Source organism: Crotalus tigris, unplaced genomic scaffold (genome assembly GCF_016545835.1).
Source record: "Crotalus tigris isolate CLP2741 ecotype Arizona unplaced genomic scaffold, ASM1654583v1 scf7180000024472.5447098, whole genome shotgun sequence".
Lineage (NCBI taxonomy): Eukaryota > Metazoa > Chordata > Lepidosauria > Squamata > Viperidae > Crotalus > Crotalus tigris.
In genome coordinates this window covers 3,618,149-3,636,914 of record NW_024100643.1, presented here as the reverse complement: position 1 = coordinate 3,636,914, position 18,766 = coordinate 3,618,149, and the positions used below count along the sequence as shown (strand labels likewise).

The window sequence follows — 18,766 nt, the reverse complement described above, 5'->3', positions numbered from 1 at the left end:
ACTCAAAACTGGAGGAATAAAGGAATCCCAACAGAAGAAGAGATTTTATATAAAATTTTATCATGTGCTGAAATAGATAGTCTCACAATGGAAATGAAGGATAAGACAGAATCAGACTACTTTGAAATCTGGGACAAATTTTATTACTGGTGTGACTCAAGGAGAACTGCTCGGGTTTCAAGTTAGTGTTAAGACAGAAATATATATAACTGTATATATAACTATATTGTATAGAACAGTGTTTCTCAACCTTGACAATTTTAAGGCATGTGGACTTCAACTCCCAGAATTCCGCAGCCAGCATTGCTGGCTGTGGAATTCTGGGAGTTGAAGTCCACATGCCTTAAAATTGTCAAGGTTGAGAAACACTGGTATAGAAGAATATGTTTATATAGAGATCAAGAATTATGTATTAATTTTACATATTAAGAGGAACAAATTGTTAGAAATATTTATTCTGGAATGTCACATTATGTCCATTTTTGCTTTAACTGCATTATAAATAAAAAACTTTTTTTAAAAAATTAAAAAAAAAATCTCATTTTGCAGCCATTTCTTGCTATCTCTGAGCCAAGGCCAAAAGGAGGAATTAATTATAGCTTAACATTTCCCTGCCCAGTGACATACCAAACTCTGGTTTAAGTCAGCAATCCTAGAACAAACCTTAATTACAAATTTGGAATAAGCAGTTCCTCCTTATCCACTATTTAACCTATGGCCCATGACTGGATATCATGCTAGGCTGAACCCCATTATAGCTTATGTTATTGCATTATACATTTTTCCCTCTAGGTTATCGGATCTGCACTACAAAAGTATGGATGACTATTAGACGCCACCTCTGGTAGCCCTAAGAAACCATTTTCTTGGGCTTGGAGTAATAATCCAAAACTGAAGTGCAAGGCTGCCAAGTAAGATAAGGCTGGTTATCATTTTGGCTCATTATAGCTAGGCTTTGAATGTTGGTTGCTCCTGAGCAGAATGCCTAATAATATTGTGCTCACATCCTGCTTTTGGTCTTCTCAGAGGCACCTTGGATTTTTGATTACATAGCTTTTAGAACAGCAAGGCTCTTCTTTCACCACATAAAAACAAAATGGGTCCAGCCCCTAACAGATGTAGTTGTGAGAACGAAACACAGCAGTGAAAAGATAGCCTCTTACTACTGATATTAGCTTCAGAATCAATCAATTTTGTTCCTGGTAAGACAGGTGAGTGTATTATGCCTCCCAAAGGTGCTCAGTCAGCAGATCCTGTGACTTCTTTTTTCTATGTTCTATTCCTAGAAATGTTGCTCTCTCAGCAATATGTTGAAGTAAAGAAGGCAATTTTCTGTCTTTTCTTCATTTTTAATGGAAGCTATGTAATGGCCAATTGCTTTGATTCTGCCTACTTAGTGCTTAATGGAGGTTTAACCCAGTCAGCTAAAAAGAGAACAAGAAAGAAAGGGGGGGTAGTGGTGAACAGATGGAGATAGAAATGGTATCAAAGACATCATTTTGTATGTGAGATCTCAGGTGGATCAGAAAGGGTCTCAGGTGGATCAGAAAACCATCCAATGATATTCTACTCATATTTACAAGTATTACTCTCTTCCTTACTAACTTAGCAATGATGACCTAAGCAACAGAAACAAATATTTTTATATTTTTTAACCATTGCACTGAGGATCTAATTCTTAAATGATTAAAAGATCATCTTGGTAACAAATGTTCAAACCCTGAACAATGCTAAGATTTGACAGAATTAACTCTTGAAACAATGCTGTAGTCTCCTTTTACAGCTACAGGATTTTCTGTCTTATCTTTTATTATAGTTTTAAATGTTGTAATTAGAAAATATTAAAGTGGCAGCCAGCATGCTGAGCAGCATTAAATTTTAGCATCATACATGTATACAGGAATGTCTCTGGATCCCACATACACTTTACAGATGCTGAAAATTGGTAAACAGCTGAAGCCTAGCACTTTGAAAAAGCGACCACTTGATTATAAAATTAAAAGATGAATTAGGAGTAATAAATAACACTTTAGCTATGTTTCCTTTGGTAGCAATTTTGTAAATAGGAAAACCTTCAATAGGATAGACCTCTTCTGAGAGCTTTAAAAATGCTAATAAAACTTCACAGATGTTCAGCAAAACGTTTAGCTTGTTTTTTTTACTAATTGGTATCTTGATAATAAATACAAAACTAAAGCAAATCAAACAGGTAAATATCTGCTAAGAAATGCTTGTCAATTTGATTTGAAGGAGGATAGTGTCTTATTTCTATTAAATGGAAATAGAGGTGGCTAGAGGACATTATGCTCTCACTTTAAATCCCCAGGAACCAATATGAAAATACTTTCTACTCAGTTGGCTCAATTGGTTTAATTCAGAGAAAGCAGCAAAGCATGGGGAAACTAAAAGAAATACCCCTGGATGAAAACACAAAAGATCTAATACCCCACAGTAGCCTGTCTGATTTGCAGTTGCTTGAAAATATTGCATTGTCTTACTGATTGCAGTACATTTATATCATTTTCCAAGGAGTTTTCTTAGCTTTGGACCTCTTTTAGTTTTCATCTTGAAACAACTGAATGACAAGCCTATTGCAGTGATGGTGAACCTTTTACAGGCAGCGTGTCCAAACTGCAACCCAAACCCACTTATGTATTGTTGGGTACCAGGTGGGTGTAGCCCATTGGGTGGGCGTGGCTGCAGACTGGGTGGGACTAAAAAGTTCAATCAATTCCAACTTTGCGAGATCTTTTTTTTTTCCTGCAAGAAGTTGAAATTGATTGAACTTTTTTTTTTTTGCACACGGCGATGGAGGCCTAATGCAAAAAGGTTTTATAAAACTCAGCTAAAGGCCTTTGACTGGGGTGACGGTGTGCATGCCCAGAAAGGGCTCTGTGTGCCACCTGTGGCATACATGCCATAAGCTCACCACCACGGTTCTATTGCAAAACAAAATTTCTCACTAGATTCTGACTGTCAAATTAGCAAATAATGGAGAAAAATCTACTAAAAGCCACTAGTGACATAGTGTTTGGTTAGGAATCATATATCTTTGTAAGTAATTAAACAAGGATTGTGCAACTTTTAAAGAGAGACTTGTTGCCCTTCGGCTTAGATGAATGGGGGTGGAGGGGGGTGGTTATCATATTTGAAAAGGTGGTGACTCTAATTCAGTTCAAAAACTAAGTTCCATTTCATTTGCATTTAAATTGTATTTAAATTCAATTAAACTATTTATTCTCTAGTTTTATATTACCACATAAAAAATTCTGATAGTTTTGGACTTTATCTGATGTTAAATCCAACTCTGGGCATCAGATTGTAATGTCTTAATCAGTAAACATTCAGGTATTTGCTATTAAAGCCAACACACAACCCATTTTTCAAACTTTCAAACAATAACAAAAGTTATAGATAAAAATATCTGTGACTATCCCTCCAAGTATTTCATGGAGCAATTAGCTGTTTTTCCCCACTATAAAACAGAGATTCTGCTCAATAAATATGTTCTGCGTAAATGAGCAAGGCAATACACAAATGAGCAAGGCAATACACAAAAGTTCACAAATGAGAAATATTTGCAACTTTAGTCCCAACCAGCACTGCCATATAACTTCTAGAGAATTACCTATGTCAGAATGCAATCCTCTTACCTTTGTATTTTAAATATTATGCTTTAAATGGGTAAACTTTATTTTTCCTCCTGAAGGAAAACTAATGGGCGGAAGGGAAAAAAATACAATATTTAATATTAGCTATCCATCCATTGGTATGTGATCACTGTTCATTGAAAAATGTTCTCTTGGTTAAATATACATCATGAATGTACTGGTACAAGAACTATGATCTGATGCATTGAATGCAGATTTATCAAAATGGATAGCCAATCATTACTAAAAGAATTCATATAGATGGGAGACAACCCCTATATATACTTCTGTACCATATGCATAGATATAAATTATTGTAATGAAAAACAAAGGTATCTTCTTAATCTTTTAGATAAATGTTTCTTTGAAAAAATTGTTTCCTTCAATTCAGTCAACAACTTAAAATGTTGAACACAGTAGCTGTGCTTTTAAATTTTTATTTCTGAATTATAGATATTGAAGGAGCCTATAATATGTGACCAATCCAGTTTTCTGGATTCAAATTACATCTGAAGCATAGTCACATCAGCTGTTATATTTACATTTCATTATGTAACAAAGTCATTTGTTTGTATGAACCTATCTCAATTTGGAGAAAAAATTCAAAAATGAGGGTTAACTTATCTCCATACATGGCAGTATCTTTACATATTGAAAACAAGAAAACCTTTCAGCTTTTGGATGAAATAGCACTCTGTATATTCTCCAAATATGCTAAGGTTAGAACAGCAATGTTGCTCTTGCTAGTTTGCATATAGTGCCCACACTTTTATAATACAGTCATAAACAATTTTAAAAAGATGTTAATTTGGTAGTTGAAACTAAGAGTAAGGACTTGCTAGGTAAATGCCAGGAGAAAAGGCACGACTTAAATCTAACTATTAATAGAACTATACTAAACTGCAAATCTCACTAGTTAGACTTTCATTCACACTCCATACATTTAAAAAACCACGGTTAAGTAAACCATGAACACAGCTTCCGTTTTGCGCACAAAACCTGTTAGGCCATTAAAACTTTTTTTTAATCCCGCTCTATATTCTTAAAAGAGTGTAGGACTTCCAGCTGCGAAAGAAAAGCGGGGGGGGGACGTGTTCTGTATACATCATTCTTCTCTTTCCTACACCAATTCCAAAAATGGCATATTCAAGCTTTAAGCACTAAGTTCTTCATCTCCAAACGGAAGAGGAAAAAAATATCATGCACTCCCACGTTCACCTTTCCCTCGTGCTTACCGCCTGGCTCAATTTAACCAGCGAACAATTCCCATGAAGCCCTGCGGCGTGCGCCAGTAGGAAAGGGTGGGCCTTTGCATTGCGATGCCGTTCGGGATTCGAAGTTTCATCTTGCTTGTACACGACCCATGGTGCTGAGGCTTTTGTTTTTGTCTTTACCGTTGAAAGAACTACGAATCCCGTCAAGCACTGCCACAGCTAGCAAGCACCAACGCTCGGGTGCGCCTTGTGCGTAAGTACAGAGAAATAGGTAGCTCGGTGGAGTCTTCGTGTGGAGGTCAACTCTTCGTTAGGAGGTGAGCTTTGCCTTCTTTTCCCTTCTTCTGAACTGGGTATATCTTTTGTTGCGAAATAACTGTGGAGAATTAGCAAAACGCGGGGTGATGAAATGCAAAAGTATGTTTGAAAAAAAATTCTGATATTTGGGTTTTGCTGAATGGATGCGGTGCAGAATTCTCACAAATGAACGTTTTAAGCCGCAGATGGAAAAGCATGACCACAAAATGGAGAAATGGCTGGGGTAGGTAAGGGGATTTGGGGGGGGGGGATGGGCGGATTCTGGAAATGAATTGCACATGCTCGTCGTGAAGTCTTCTAAAACCGGAGTGAAGCAAGATGCTTGGGGTATCTTAGGTATTTCAGTATAGATAGTAGGGATTAGAGAGAGGATTTGCAAAGAGTGGGCTCCTGAGAGAGGAAGATGTTATAATGGAGAGATTAGCTAGAATAAAAGTTGCTGTGGAAATTTATATTAAAATACATTCAAGAACTTTGGAAAAGGCTGTACTTACATCTTAAAAAGAGTTCATTAAAAAAAAAAAGCTTGCCACAGCTACTGAATTAACCCAGAACCTAGAACACCCAAGGAATATAGGATGTGTACTTTGGAAAATAGAGTCCCATCAGACCCATCAAGCTTTAACAGTTACAGGATTCTAAGAATGTGTCCACAGAACACATTGCAGCACTGAATGTAGAGACCCTGGATGGGAGTTTTCCTGGGGTAAAACATTTGAAAGTCACATGTGTTAAAGAGACTGATGAAAGTTGGTCGGACAGTTAGGCATGCTTATTCATTTGCCAGTTTAGTTTTCTTAATGTATTTGCTAATTGCCCCAAAACAGAAAAAATGTGACAAGACTAATCTGAGCAGATTAGTATCTCAATATTCTTCCATAATTTGTATTCAATAAGAACATTTTATCCTAGGATTAAAGAATATTTTTTAAAGATTAAATCTTATTAATTTAATACCCTTAATTCTAGACTCTGATGTTCTTGAATATGGGAGAGTAAGTTTTTGGAAATGTTCTATATATAGATAGGGCAAGATACTACATTTGGAAATTTCTAGGGTTGTGCAGCAATCTGGATTCAAAGAGGAAAAGGTGATTGGGGCATTCACATTGCACATTCAAGTTCATCTTAAATCAAGCATGCTGCTTTTTTTTCCTGAGATCACATGATTTCTTCAAAGTTATATCAGCATTCTAATAATTTTCCCCCTTAAAGTCTGGATTGCTGCATACTGTTCTAGGGATTGTATCTTAAATTATCCAAATAGCATTCTTAAGAAACTACTGTATTCTATGAAGCTTTTTTTTTAAAAAAAAAATAGGGATAGAAAGCTACTCTTTATGCAAAAGTATTATCTGAGAAGCCATTTCTTTGCTCCAACTTCTCTTATTACTGGATTTTTTTCCTATTTGCATAGGTGTTATTCTGCCAGAAAACAGAAGCAGGACTTACATTGACAATGGCTTCCAAAATTTTTGAGACTGTGGGTAAACTCGGCTTGGGACTGGCAATAGTTGGTGGAGTTGTCAACTCCGCTCTATATAATGGTAAGGAAGAGTTTCTCTGCATAGCATTTTCTTTCCTGTGAGGTAACCAATAAAATTTTAAGATAGGAACTGATGAGCTTGAATAGTAATGATTTTGTTTAAAAATCTGAAGTCTACATTTTTAGAAGATTCTTTTAAATTCTTCAAAGAATATTTTAAAAACTTCAGAAAACATAGCTCATTTTTTCCTCTTCTTCTGTGATGGCCGGAAGAATGACAATTCTAGTAGAATTAAACCTATAATCAAAGCCCTACCATTTCCTACTTTTTTCCTGGGACAGTTATTCTTTTTAACCATTAAACAGTACTTTTCTAACTCTTGTAGAATTTAGTACAAGTGCTCTTTATCTATTATGGGTCAGTTACATTTTAAGGCTTTTAAGGTTTTTTGGAGCAAAACCTTGCAAGGAGTATCACAATTGTATTTTAAACTGTGTGCAACTAAATGTCAATTTTAAAATGTAGCATTGCATTGTTTTCCTGAACAGAAGTTGAAATGTGTGCAATGTGTTCTGCCTTAAAAGTCTCAGCAGATGGCAGCACCCTTTGACCTCTGATCTTGAAGAAGCTAAGCATAGTAGATATAGGCAATACTTCGATGGAAAAGCACTAGGAAATCCTGGGATTGTAAACTATACAGGCTGGAGAGCTTGCAAAAAACCTCTAAAAGTTAAATTACTTTTAGTAATTAAAACTAAGTGCTTTAAAAGTACTTTTGTGATGTTGCCAAGAAAACAGTATGAATGCAATCACCAAGAGTTACACCTCACTTAAAGTAGATTTCCCTACACCTTTATATTTTCAAGATACTGGTACAAAGATATGAATGTGTTGCTGAAAAAACCAATCTCTAGGGTCTATTGATTCTGATAACATCCAATAAAGCTTCTAAAATTAACGCTGAAGCAAGTAGTAGCTTATTTCAAAATTTTAGGAGATTACAATAACAATTTAAGTACAGAAACAAAGATGCAGTCAATGTGATTGACACCCAACAGTGAACTATGATCTGAATGTCTGGCTTCTACATTATTCAAGCATTCTATACTAATTAAAATTTCCAAGCTATCTTTAAAAGTGGATTGGTTAAAAAAACACATTGCATTGGTCATCAGTAATGGTTTCTCAAGTAACCATAGTTGTGGTACAGCATAAGCAGATCAATTCCTTGTTCAGTGTAGTATGGAGACTTGTACTGAATCTAAGAGAATTTTCCCAAATTGTGCGTTTTGTCTTTGAGAAAAGAGAAGCAGTTATATAATTCTATTTGAGCAAATGAAAATCGAAGGACAGCACAATTGTCCTTTTCCTAAGTATCATCTAAGTGCTTGTCCTTAAACATGGTTTCCTAGTCTGATCTAGTTAGTGGGGCCGATATACAATATCATCCCAGCGAAAGAAAAAAGCATTAGCAAGCTTCAGAAACCACAAGATTTCCAGAAATATAAGAGAAGAAAATAAATGGGAAAATTCTAGATGGGATAATGTTTTCAGAATCAACCCCAAGTATAGGATGAAATGAGATATAGGCTAATTTGAAGAATAAGTTGATGGAGCACTCTAAAAAAGGACATTGTTGGCTGAAACTCTGAACAGTAGCACTGTACGCTATTATAGTCTTAGTTGAAGTACAAGTAATTCTTGACTTACAACCAAAAATTGGGACAAGAATTTCCATTGCTAAGCAAGGCAGTTAGTGAGTTGCACCTGATTTTACTATCTATTAGCCACAGCTGTTAAACAAATCATGGTCATTAAGCGAATCCTGCTTCCCCCATTGACTTTGCTTATTGGAAGCTGACTGGGAAGATTGCAGATGGCAATCATGTGACCTGGGATACTGAAACCATTGTAAATGCATATTGGTTGCCAAGTACTTGAATTTTGATCCCATGACTTTGGGGGTGCTGCAGGGGTCATAAGTGTGAGGACTGATTCTAAGTCACTTTCAGTGATATTTTAACTTTGGTCATTATATGAATGAATGGTTCTTAAGTAGACGACTACCTCTATATAAAATGATATTAGTGACATAAAACATCCCTAGCAAGATGTTTTTCATAAGTTTTGGGGTGTATCTCAGAAAGCAAATTCTGATGGTTGTAATACTTCAGGATTGAGAAAGACTGACATAAGGATTACATTAGTGAGGCAGAGATGATTATGATAGAAAATAAAGATAAAATCTCAAGGAATTGATTTTTTTCTTGACATGATCTGATATAAACAAGAGCATAGAGGAGCTATCACTTTGTAGGAGAACAAATTATTGTATATAGAACATTCTAGATTTAATCACTAATGCCTTTAATCAGTTTCAGCTAGACTGGAGTTTAGGGAGCATTGGCAGAATTGTAAGTAATCCAGTCATAAGCTGCTTTGAACTAGTCAGTTAATGAAGTAATTAGCACAACAGTGATGCTTCTCCATTTCTCTGATAGGGCAGTTTGTTGTATTTAGCCACAGACCTACCAAAGCACATGAACTGGAGATTATTACTTTTCCACACACACTAATGGCAGTGAATAAATGAGTTGTGATTCTATGTATCCAGTGAGTACTTGATTGTTGAAAGCTACAATCTGGAAATAATAATGCAAAAAGAACATAGAATATTGCACTACTCCAAAATATCTGGGATTAAATCTGGACTGCTCGCTTATTTTTAAGACCATTATTTTAATACCAAACAGAAAATATTTGCTAGGAACAGCATTTTGAATAAATAATGGGCATAAGTTGGAGTGCCCAACTACACACATTAAGAACATCTGCATTAGCCCTATGTTAGCTCTATAAGAGAATATGCCAGCTCTGTTTAGATCAAAACATGCAAAACAGGTGGATGTGGCCCTAAATGCAACAGCGAGAGTGGTCACAGAGTGTCTAAAACCTTATCTAGCTGGTATTCACCCCACCCCCAAAGAGATTCTGCCAAGAAAATGCTGCACAGAATGTGGGGGTTAAAATGACATCCACAGAAACACACTTGCCATATGGCCATCAATCTCCCAAGATCAAGGCTGAGACTGAGGAATAGTTTTCTCGAAACTTCTGTCCCTCCTAACAACTGGCTGCCAGAGATCACCCTGAAACGATAGAAAGTGAATAAAGAGCTACCAGGCAACTGGGCACAAGCATACAACTGTCTGCCACCTGGTCAAAAACAGCCTTGGCCTGTATAGAAATCACTAAATAGACTGCGTGCAGAGTATGAAGCTCAAAAACAATCTTAAGAAAATGAGGCTTCCTTGCAGAAGATACTTTCATACGTACTACAGTGCATACAATGTCCTTCAACATGTATGGAAGAAGACTTCATGCTGGCAAGAGTTCAATACTTAGCGAATGTCATTTAGTTTTAATCCTGTTTATTTTATATACTTTTTATACATGCTCTATTTTGATTACCTATTTTATTGGCTCACTGTTGCATTTTGTAAGTCTATAATTTGTAGGTGCTTCTGACACAAATAAAGAATACAAAAAGGATTCAATTTTTCCTGCTTTTCTTGCATTCAAAGGATGTTGTTTGACTTTTTTCCCGTTTGCAGTGGATGCAGGCCATCGGGCTGTCATATTTGATCGATTCCAAGGTGTTCAAGACATGGTGGTGGGAGAAGGAACCCATTTTCTCATTCCTTGGGTTCAAAAGCCAATAATCTTTGACTGCCGTTCCCGCCCTCGCAATGTGCCTGTAATCACTGGAAGCAAAGGTAAGCGGCGAGACAGACCCTATTTTTATTAATGGAATGGAGAGCTGGAGGTAGGTAATTTGACATGTAAAGCTTGAGCATATTAGCATCTAGCATATCTTCATCTCAAATTAAGACAAATTTCATTTGGTTAGTACTTAGATGACAGATCACCAGGAAGCCCCAAGGAGATAAAGTAGATATCAGTGGCAAGCCACTTTTGTATTCCTGCTATGAATATTACAAGGACTCAAAAGTATAATTTAATGAAAACGTATCACCAAAGCAAACCATCCTATTATATTTGTATTATGGAAATAAGAGTTAAAAACACACCAACTTATTATCCTTCTCTTCCCCCACACACATACTCCTACATTTTGGGGGAGAGGGAAGGGGCAATGGTTTGCAGTTCATCTTACCTAGTTTGGGATGTTTTTCCCTCCCTGGAGCCTATATTCCCTAATGCAGCAAGAAAGTAAAAACTAGATTACTAGATAGGATTGGAGTGGGGGGGGCTATTGTGATGGTCATCTTTATCCTTAATAAAGTTGGCCTAGAACTATTTAGGAGAGAAAATTGGGTTAGATTATTTGGCAGCAGATCATCCTTTATTTTAGCTTCCAAAATATGTACGTACAAGTCTTATCCAAGTATCTTCTGGATGACTATACTGATGGAATTCAGGGAGTTATAGTCTCAATAGACTCAAAAACTAGGTGTGGGAAGCTTGATATAAGCTCAGAACAGCTTCCTTCTTGATTTATAAATATGTAACTGCTACAATCTGCTTCCTGTCTTCTGGGTAGATCTACAGAATGTGAATATCACACTCCGAATCTTGTTCAGGCCAGTGATGACTCAACTCCCCCGTATTTTCACCACTATTGGCGAAGATTATGATGAACGAGTATTGCCTTCCATCACAACTGAGATCCTCAAATCCGTGGTGGTAAGAGATAGTAGGATAAGACAATGTCTCCTCTTACGAGGCTAGGCATTATTTTCACAGTTCTAATTGCTTCAGTTAGTGGGATGCTGCAAAGGGCAGGGACTATTTCATTTGTTTTGTGGAGCCAATTATTCCTTCTGACTGTCAAAAGTCTTTCTAATTCTGTTACCTTCCTTTTCTGTATTTGTCTGTACAGTAAGATCTATGTTTTCACTCCTATTTCTCCTTCCTTATTTAGTAACCTCTTCCTTTATCTGATCCAATCTTATAATCCCATTTCCCATCCTTGCCTTATATCTCATGGATGCTTTTTTTACTTCTTTTTGTTCATTCTCTCTACTGATACAAGTGAATAGATTATAGGAGTATGTTTCAGTGTGTAAGAATGATTTGTATATGTATATGTGAAAGAGTGAAGTTGAATATGAAATTTAAGATTAATTTTATAAAGGTATAAGGAAATAATTTCAAACATTTTTTTTTTTTAAAAAATATGATCCTGCTTTTATAGCAAGGCTTTGGACAGATCTATATACTTACATACACATTGATGTGACATATCCCTATGTTTATTAGAGAAAGAGATAATGAGGTTTGTAATCCAAGACATAACTGGGGATACTAGATTGGAATTCATTTCCAATGAACAGAAGAACCTAACTGGTTTAGTCTGAAATCTAATTCACTGACCTGCTATTTCCCATAGGAGCAGTTGATGCCTGTGGGAAGGCTATCACTGAAACAGCAAGAAAATAATGCTTGTTATTAAATGTGGTGCATAATAATTGTTGATGGGCCAACATTCTATCTGATTTGGGATTAAACTTTAATAAAGCAGTAGTTCTAATTTTAGCTTTGCTGTCTATTCTAACTGCTATTTTGCATATCTCATTATTCCAGGCTCGCTTTGATGCTGGGGAGCTAATCACACAAAGAGAGCTGGTTTCCAGACAAGTGAGTGAAGACCTCACAGAAAGAGCAGCAACATTTGGACTCATTTTAGATGATGTTTCCTTGGTAAGAGGCATTCTAATTTAGAAGCTGTGTAATTTTAGATATATTTCTAGTCTACCCTTAATTAAATGTACCAGAATAAAGGGTATAGATGCGTTCTATAATCATTCATTCACAGATGTTGGGATACCTATATACCTTTTGATATATCCAAAATCCAACTCCTATCGTCCCTGAACAGTGGACTGGGAGTTGAGAGGCATCAATACCTGATCATCTCTGTCAATGAGAGGAAAAAGCCTCATCTAGGACTCTAAAGTTCTGGCCAATTTGTCTATTAGTGGATTGTATAACTTTGATACAGAATCAGAAAAAGGATCCATTTCTGAATAGATTGGTCTATAGGTTTTTTTCTGTTTTCCCCACTCATAAAGTTAATGTTTTCTTTTTTAATCTAGAAAATATTCATATTTTAACATACTTTAAGGAATAGTGAATATCCAGTCTGCCTCTGCATCACAGGTCCTGAATTAGAATTTTTTAACACAGTAAAAGGATACAAAATTAAAAGATTAAAAGTAACGTAAAAGGGAAAAAAATATAGAATTATGACTTCTGTCTTTCTATTGAATAATAGCTATCTTATTCTGTTTCTTTCCAGAATTTTTGGCCTTTCTAAATCCCATGTCTATAAATCATTAATTCAGTCTTCTTTTAACAAAAAATCCAGGCTTCCAGTCTTTTAAAAAAAGTCTATCGTCTTTTCCCCAATCAAACCAGTCAGCTTTGTCATTTCCACAAATTTCATTAATTTTATAATCCAATATTCTATTGTGGGTATTTCATTTTTCCATCTTTGGGTGTAAATAATTTTGCTGCAGTTATCAGAAAGGGAAGTTTTCCCCCCAAACACTTGTCTTTATTCCACTCATGTCTTTTCACAGGGAGGAAATTGTACCAAGTGTTAGTAATTCTTTGAAATAAGGCTGCCTGTGCTTGTCCCATCCTCTACTCTTCTCAAAATGGAAAGATACAGGCTGGATGAAACTAGCACAAGCTGGGCCTGTCCTATATTTTCCATGTTCTTGGAGAGAAACTGCTTCAAAGCATTTCTGGTGCTTTTAGTTACCGCAATTCGGCATTTTTTTCCAGGAGTGGATGTTATTTGTGGAAGGAAAACAGGAATTTTGTGATAGGAATGAGACTTTGTTTTCCCTGTGGGAGAGTTTATAGTTGTATCCAGCTTTGTGGTCAAATCTTTTCCCCTACACGTGCCTTAAGATTAAAAGCAATCTCTAAAATAGATGAATAATTATATAACCAGCAAAAGACTGATTCTCAGGATAAATACAATAGCAGACTTAGGAAGTTTGGGAGTTCCCTCTGCTGGATTTTATGAGAACATTACCTACTTAATTGATGTCAGAAAAATTATTAAAAAACTGGTGGTATTTGCCATAAGTTAGAACTCATTCTATCCAACTGTGTTTTGATAAATTGATTATGTCACTTTATAGACCCATAGCAGCTAATAAGCACCACCAACCTTTAGTTACCAAAATTTTAAAAACATCTAAATTAGAAGATTTACCACCTTTTTTAGCAGTTTTGGAATTCCGTTTATATAGGTTAGATTAAAAATCCTCGTCTGGGAAAATAAGAGCTTGTAGAAAATGGCTTCAAATTTTACTTCACCAAAACTATTAAAATACAGTGATAATAAGTCTTTGGAAAGACATTTTAAGCTTGTAACATTCTAAGAAACCACTAGAAATGACAAGAATATAAAAACTGTAGAAACATATAAAAATATTTTAAAAACAGAGAGAGAGAGAGAGAGAGAGAGAGAGAGAGAGAGAGAGAGAGAGAGAGAGAGGGAAAAAAAAACACTAGTCTTACAAGGCATGCAGAAATAAAGCATAGGAGCACCTTTTCCTCCCCAACTAGGAGATCCCTAACTTTAAAAAAATACTAAAGTAATATATATGGCCAAAACAGATTGCTACTTCTGAACCATTTGGATAAATTTCTTTCTGGCTTTTTAATCAGAAATTTTCTACTTTCTAAATTCCATGTGCACAAAAAAACAACAGCTGGAAAAAGAAAAAGTTTCATTATTATTATTTTTGTCTTATTGCTGAACTTGCTTCATCAAATAACTTATATTGCTGGAGAACATGAGAAAATGGTTATCTTCCAATAATTATCATTCCAAATATCCAACATCCAAATTCAACCACATGATTGAATTTCTGTAGGAAAGAAAATGGAAGGTTAAATTCTATGTTGTTTTTGTCTACATTAAGACTATGATGTAGAAAATCTCACACAAGAATTTTTCCACATATAGCACACTATACTGATATAGCTCAGCATTTGAAAATATTTATTATCCATAACACTTCTGGTGAAAAAATAGCAAACTGAAGATGTCTCCACTAAAAGCATAGCCAACAGCCACAATGGAATAAAAAGCTGAGAAGTAGATCTCTCTGTGATTCCTCTCTGGATAAGGAGAGGACAAGTCTAAATAAATGCATGACAAAAATTGCCTTCAACTGAGTATGTCCCCAGTATTGTCAAAAGAATCCCCCACTAAAAAACTAGCTCCATTTACTGTGAGAAATGTATTCAAAACTTTTCCAGATGCTGCTATGTTATCTTTATTTTTTCTTGGTTTCTGCACAATCTTTATTTTCCTTATGTGGCTTTGCCGCTTCAACACACTGCTATTATTAATTTTGCTCAGATTCCTCATTTGCTTTTCCTTGTTTTCCACAACGCTGTGAGACTTAACTCCTTTGCAGCCTTCTCAAAATTAATCTTTCTCAATACCCTACTACAACTTTCCTATTTGTATCAAAAGAAATCACATTCTTTGACTCTTCTGTTTTCTGTAGCAGAAATTGATGGTTCATAAGCTAGTTGACCCCATCATAGAAACCTAATTAACTTTCTAACATAGTTTTGACCCATTTTTTAACCAAAACAAGCATGTAAATGAGATAGAGGGTGCGTAGAAGACAATCTCACATCCCCACAAAAAAAAATATAGAATGGAAAAAAGGCAGGTCTGCACTTCATATGACCCCTAGATGGTTGTGAGAGTGATTTGACACAAGGAAAGTTGTCTCCACTCCTTGTGTTGCTTGTCTTGAGGATACATATATATTTTGTTTTGTGGCTTCTCCAACTTGACACCTTTTCACCACGTTGTCTGGATGATTATGGAAATTAAAATCTTAGCTCTATGGGAGCAGGGAGTTCAAGCTGGAATTCCGTTCTTCCAATCTTTCAGTGGGATACAGAAACCTATCTGGTAATATGATTGTTAGGAGTAGGGAATGGGAATGGAAATAGCAATGGAAGGTCTCTGGAAGCCAACTGTTCTCATTTCTCGTTATATATATGCTAGGAGGACACAATTACCTGTGGAAGTGATATTAATAGTTTATATCAATGTTTCTCAACTTTGGCAATTTGAAGATATATCAACTTTAATTCCCAAAGTTCTCCAGTATGCTTGCTAGGTAATTCTGGGAGTTGAAATCCACACATCTTCAAGCTGCCAAAGTTGAGAAACAATGGTTTATATTATTATAACTCACTGATATTATTTTTTACTTTCCATCTCAGACACACCTGACTTTTGGAAAAGAATTCACAGAAGCAGTAGAAATGAAGCAAGTTGCCCAACAAGAAGCTGAAAGGGCCAGATTCATAGTGGAAAAGGTGAGAATGTGTACAGGCAACTTTAGCTCACTCCTTGCTGAAAAGATTTTCATCTCCTTTTTTAATGCTCCATTTGTCACAAATTATCATTTCTAGCATCTAGTTATAGCCATAAATAGGGATATGCAGAACTCATTTATTCAGGAACTAATTTCAAAAACTCCAGAACATTTTTTTTCTCCTCGAGATAACGCTGAAATCTCTTCTGCACCATATTATTTTTGCCACAGTTTGGTGGCTTTCACAAGCAATTCTACTAAATTGGAAGTGGTTTGAGATCTGGATATGGCATTTCAAATACAAGCAGCCTTGTATTGAAACTGAACTACCAGTGGGGTACATCAAACTGCTTTTAGATCAAAAGATTTACTTCCAGAATCATTGAACAGCACCTAGAATAGCACGATCTAAGGAAAGAAATGGAACATTCCCAAATTCTCCAAAACTTTCCTGATTTGATGAGTTTTGCACATAAGCACATACAAATGACTAAAATCAATACAAATACATTAAGTGTGAAAAGCAACTGCACATTCTATGTGTTGACTGATTGATTGAGCCTTTTTTTTTTTTTTTTTTTGCACATGGCGGCGGAGGCCTAAAGCAAAAAGGTTTTATAAAACCCAGCTGAAGGCCTAGGACTGGGGCGACAGCGCACATGCCCACAGAGAGGGCTCTGAGTGCCTCCTCTGGCACCCGTGCCATAGGTTCGCCACCACTGATCTAGGGCATGACAAAAGCATAAGTGAAAATATCAAAGTCTACACCATGCATATATAGTGGGAACTTTCAAAGTACCTATTTAATTGATCTTAGATCATTCTTTCTAGCTGCTTGCTCTGGGAGAAACTTCTTTAATTGTTCTATTAAAAAGGATAGCAAGGATTTCTCTTTCTTGACTTCTGTTCTCTATCATGTGCTAGGAATAGTAGCAATACCAATATTAGAACATTAACATAGTAAGCAGAATTGTTACTTTTGCTTTATCAAAATATCAAAAGTACCAATCTGGTATTGTTTTTCCAAGCATATTCATTCTCTCTGTCCTATATTTGTTTTGTTAATTGCCTTATTTTGATTATTGCCTTATAACTACCACAATTCTTTCATTAGCTAGATAATACATGACACTTACCTTTTTTCCCTGATGTAATTTTTTTGCTTTCTGTTGTATTTCTACAGGCTGAGCAGCAGAAGAAAGCAGCTATAATTTCAGCTGAGGGAGATTCAAAAGCAGCTGAGTTAATTGCCGATTCATTGGCTTCAGTAGGTGATGGCCTTATAGAATTGCGGAAGCTTGAAGCAGCTGAAGATATTGCTTATCAGCTCTCGCGGTCCCGTAACATTACCTATCTGCCATCGGGACAGTCAGTGTTGCTTCAACTACCCCAATAAGTATCCTCCAACTTCACCCACTGTCTCCCCACCCTTTTTTCTACTCTTTCCTTGTGGGAGGGAAGACAAATTTGCCAAAGTAATCCTAAGCTTTCTCAATTGGGTTAAAAATATAAGAAATTAAGACTGATTGAAAATCCCTTCAAATAATAAAGGCAATCGTTCTTCATATTCTCCTTCTAGAGTATTTTTTTTAGAAGATCAATACTTAGAATAAAAGCTGTAAAGGATTGCTGAATTGGCAAGATAGTGCTGAGTAATCTAAATTATACATTTTCTGGAGAAAGCAATGTTGATTGTCAACAATCTGTTGCCCATAAAACAGTTTAGAATATATTCCATTTATAGCCTGATGTTAATGCAATTGAGGATCATGATTACTTTAAAAAAAATCATTTAGCACGGAAGCTGCCAACAGTGATAATATTATTTTTCCTTTCATAAACCAACATTTTTTTAATAATTGTGTTTAATAAAGTATGATATTAGCAAGAGCTAGTATCAATGCCATATTTCAATAGAATAGAATTTTTAAAAAGTTTTCTAAAAATCTCATAAAATAGATATTTGTCAATAATGTATATTTAAAACACAGCTGGATAAAATTGCAGTAATTTGAATCATTTCAAGATAAAAGCAATAACTATGCTGACCAAGTATAAATTGAGAAATAAAATATAATAAAATTAAAGAGTTAATACACACTTTAGGGATGAAATATAGAAAATATATCCAGAACATATAAAAAAACACAAAAGTTCCAGATTGCTGTTGAAACTATGAGCTTAGGGAAGACCAACCATCAAAAAGTCATTTTTCTTAGGCCATGAAAATTAAGGCTTATTTGAAGGGTCTCTGTAGATGACCTTAAGTCAGGATGAGTACTTATTGGAGAATCACAATCCTATCAGCAATTAAGATTTCAAGTTCATAAGAGCAATGCTGGATCAAATCAGAGGGGCATCTCTTCCTATGGTGGTCAGCTTTAGATAAATATGAGAATAGCATCTTCAAAAAGAAGCACACTAATGCTTGGCTGGAGCATCTTGCAATCTTATCAGTGGAATGCATGAAGGATTCACTGAATGCTAAGAGGTCAGTATTCATCTTAGAAAAGGAAAGGCTTTACTTTTCAGATAGAGCTTCAGAGATACTAGGGAGTATGCTAACAAGTGGATGATGGAGATAATAAGAGACCAAGAAAGAAGGTTCTCTACCTCTAGGAATAAAGCAATATATAAGATGGAGGAAGCAGTAAGTCACATTTTGGGAAATTGATGTAATATAGCATGTCATGGTACAAGCTGTT

At 35.6% G+C, this 18,766-nt stretch overlaps 2 protein-coding genes across 3 annotated transcripts in view; one reads left to right on the top strand and one right to left on the bottom strand.

Annotated features, from left to right (window-relative positions):
* Nucleotides 1-5,057, bottom strand: part of NGFR (nerve growth factor receptor) — a 262,216-nt gene extending 257,159 nt beyond the window's left edge. Inside the window, exon 1 of the mRNA XM_039333071.1 lies at nucleotides 4,886-5,057. The gene's annotated coding sequence lies outside the window, so the exon portion shown is untranslated. The remainder of the gene's footprint in view (nucleotides 1-4,885) is intronic.
* On the top strand, nucleotides 5,039-17,628 carry PHB (prohibitin). 2 transcript variants are annotated; one of them, XM_039333074.1, is made up of 7 exons: nucleotides 5,039-5,181; nucleotides 6,600-6,729; nucleotides 10,284-10,445; nucleotides 11,234-11,376; nucleotides 12,277-12,393; nucleotides 15,967-16,062; nucleotides 17,245-17,628. In XM_039333074.1, exons 2-7 carry the CDS (start codon nucleotides 6,642-6,644, stop codon nucleotides 17,455-17,457), a joined length of 819 nt encoding a protein of 272 aa, XP_039189008.1. In that variant the 5' UTR covers nucleotides 5,039-5,181; nucleotides 6,600-6,641; the 3' UTR covers nucleotides 17,458-17,628. The 2 variants fall into 2 exon arrangements, with proteins under 2 accessions (XP_039189008.1, XP_039189007.1); XM_039333073.1 differs by lacking the exon at nucleotides 5,039-5,181 and adding an exon at nucleotides 5,223-5,405.
* Nucleotides 17,629-18,766: the final 1,138 nt, after the last annotated feature.

What these genes read in the sequence shown, in the direction of transcription:
- PHB (XM_039333073.1), top strand. An exon ending in CAACTCCGCTCTATATAATG is followed by an intron (nt 6,730 to 10,283) that starts GTAAGGAAGAGT and finishes TCCCGTTTGCAG; the next exon opens with TGGATGCAGGCCATCGGGCT. An exon ending in TTTTAGATGATGTTTCCTTG is followed by an intron (nt 12,394 to 15,966) that starts GTAAGAGGCATT and finishes TTTCCATCTCAG; the next exon opens with ACACACCTGACTTTTGGAAA.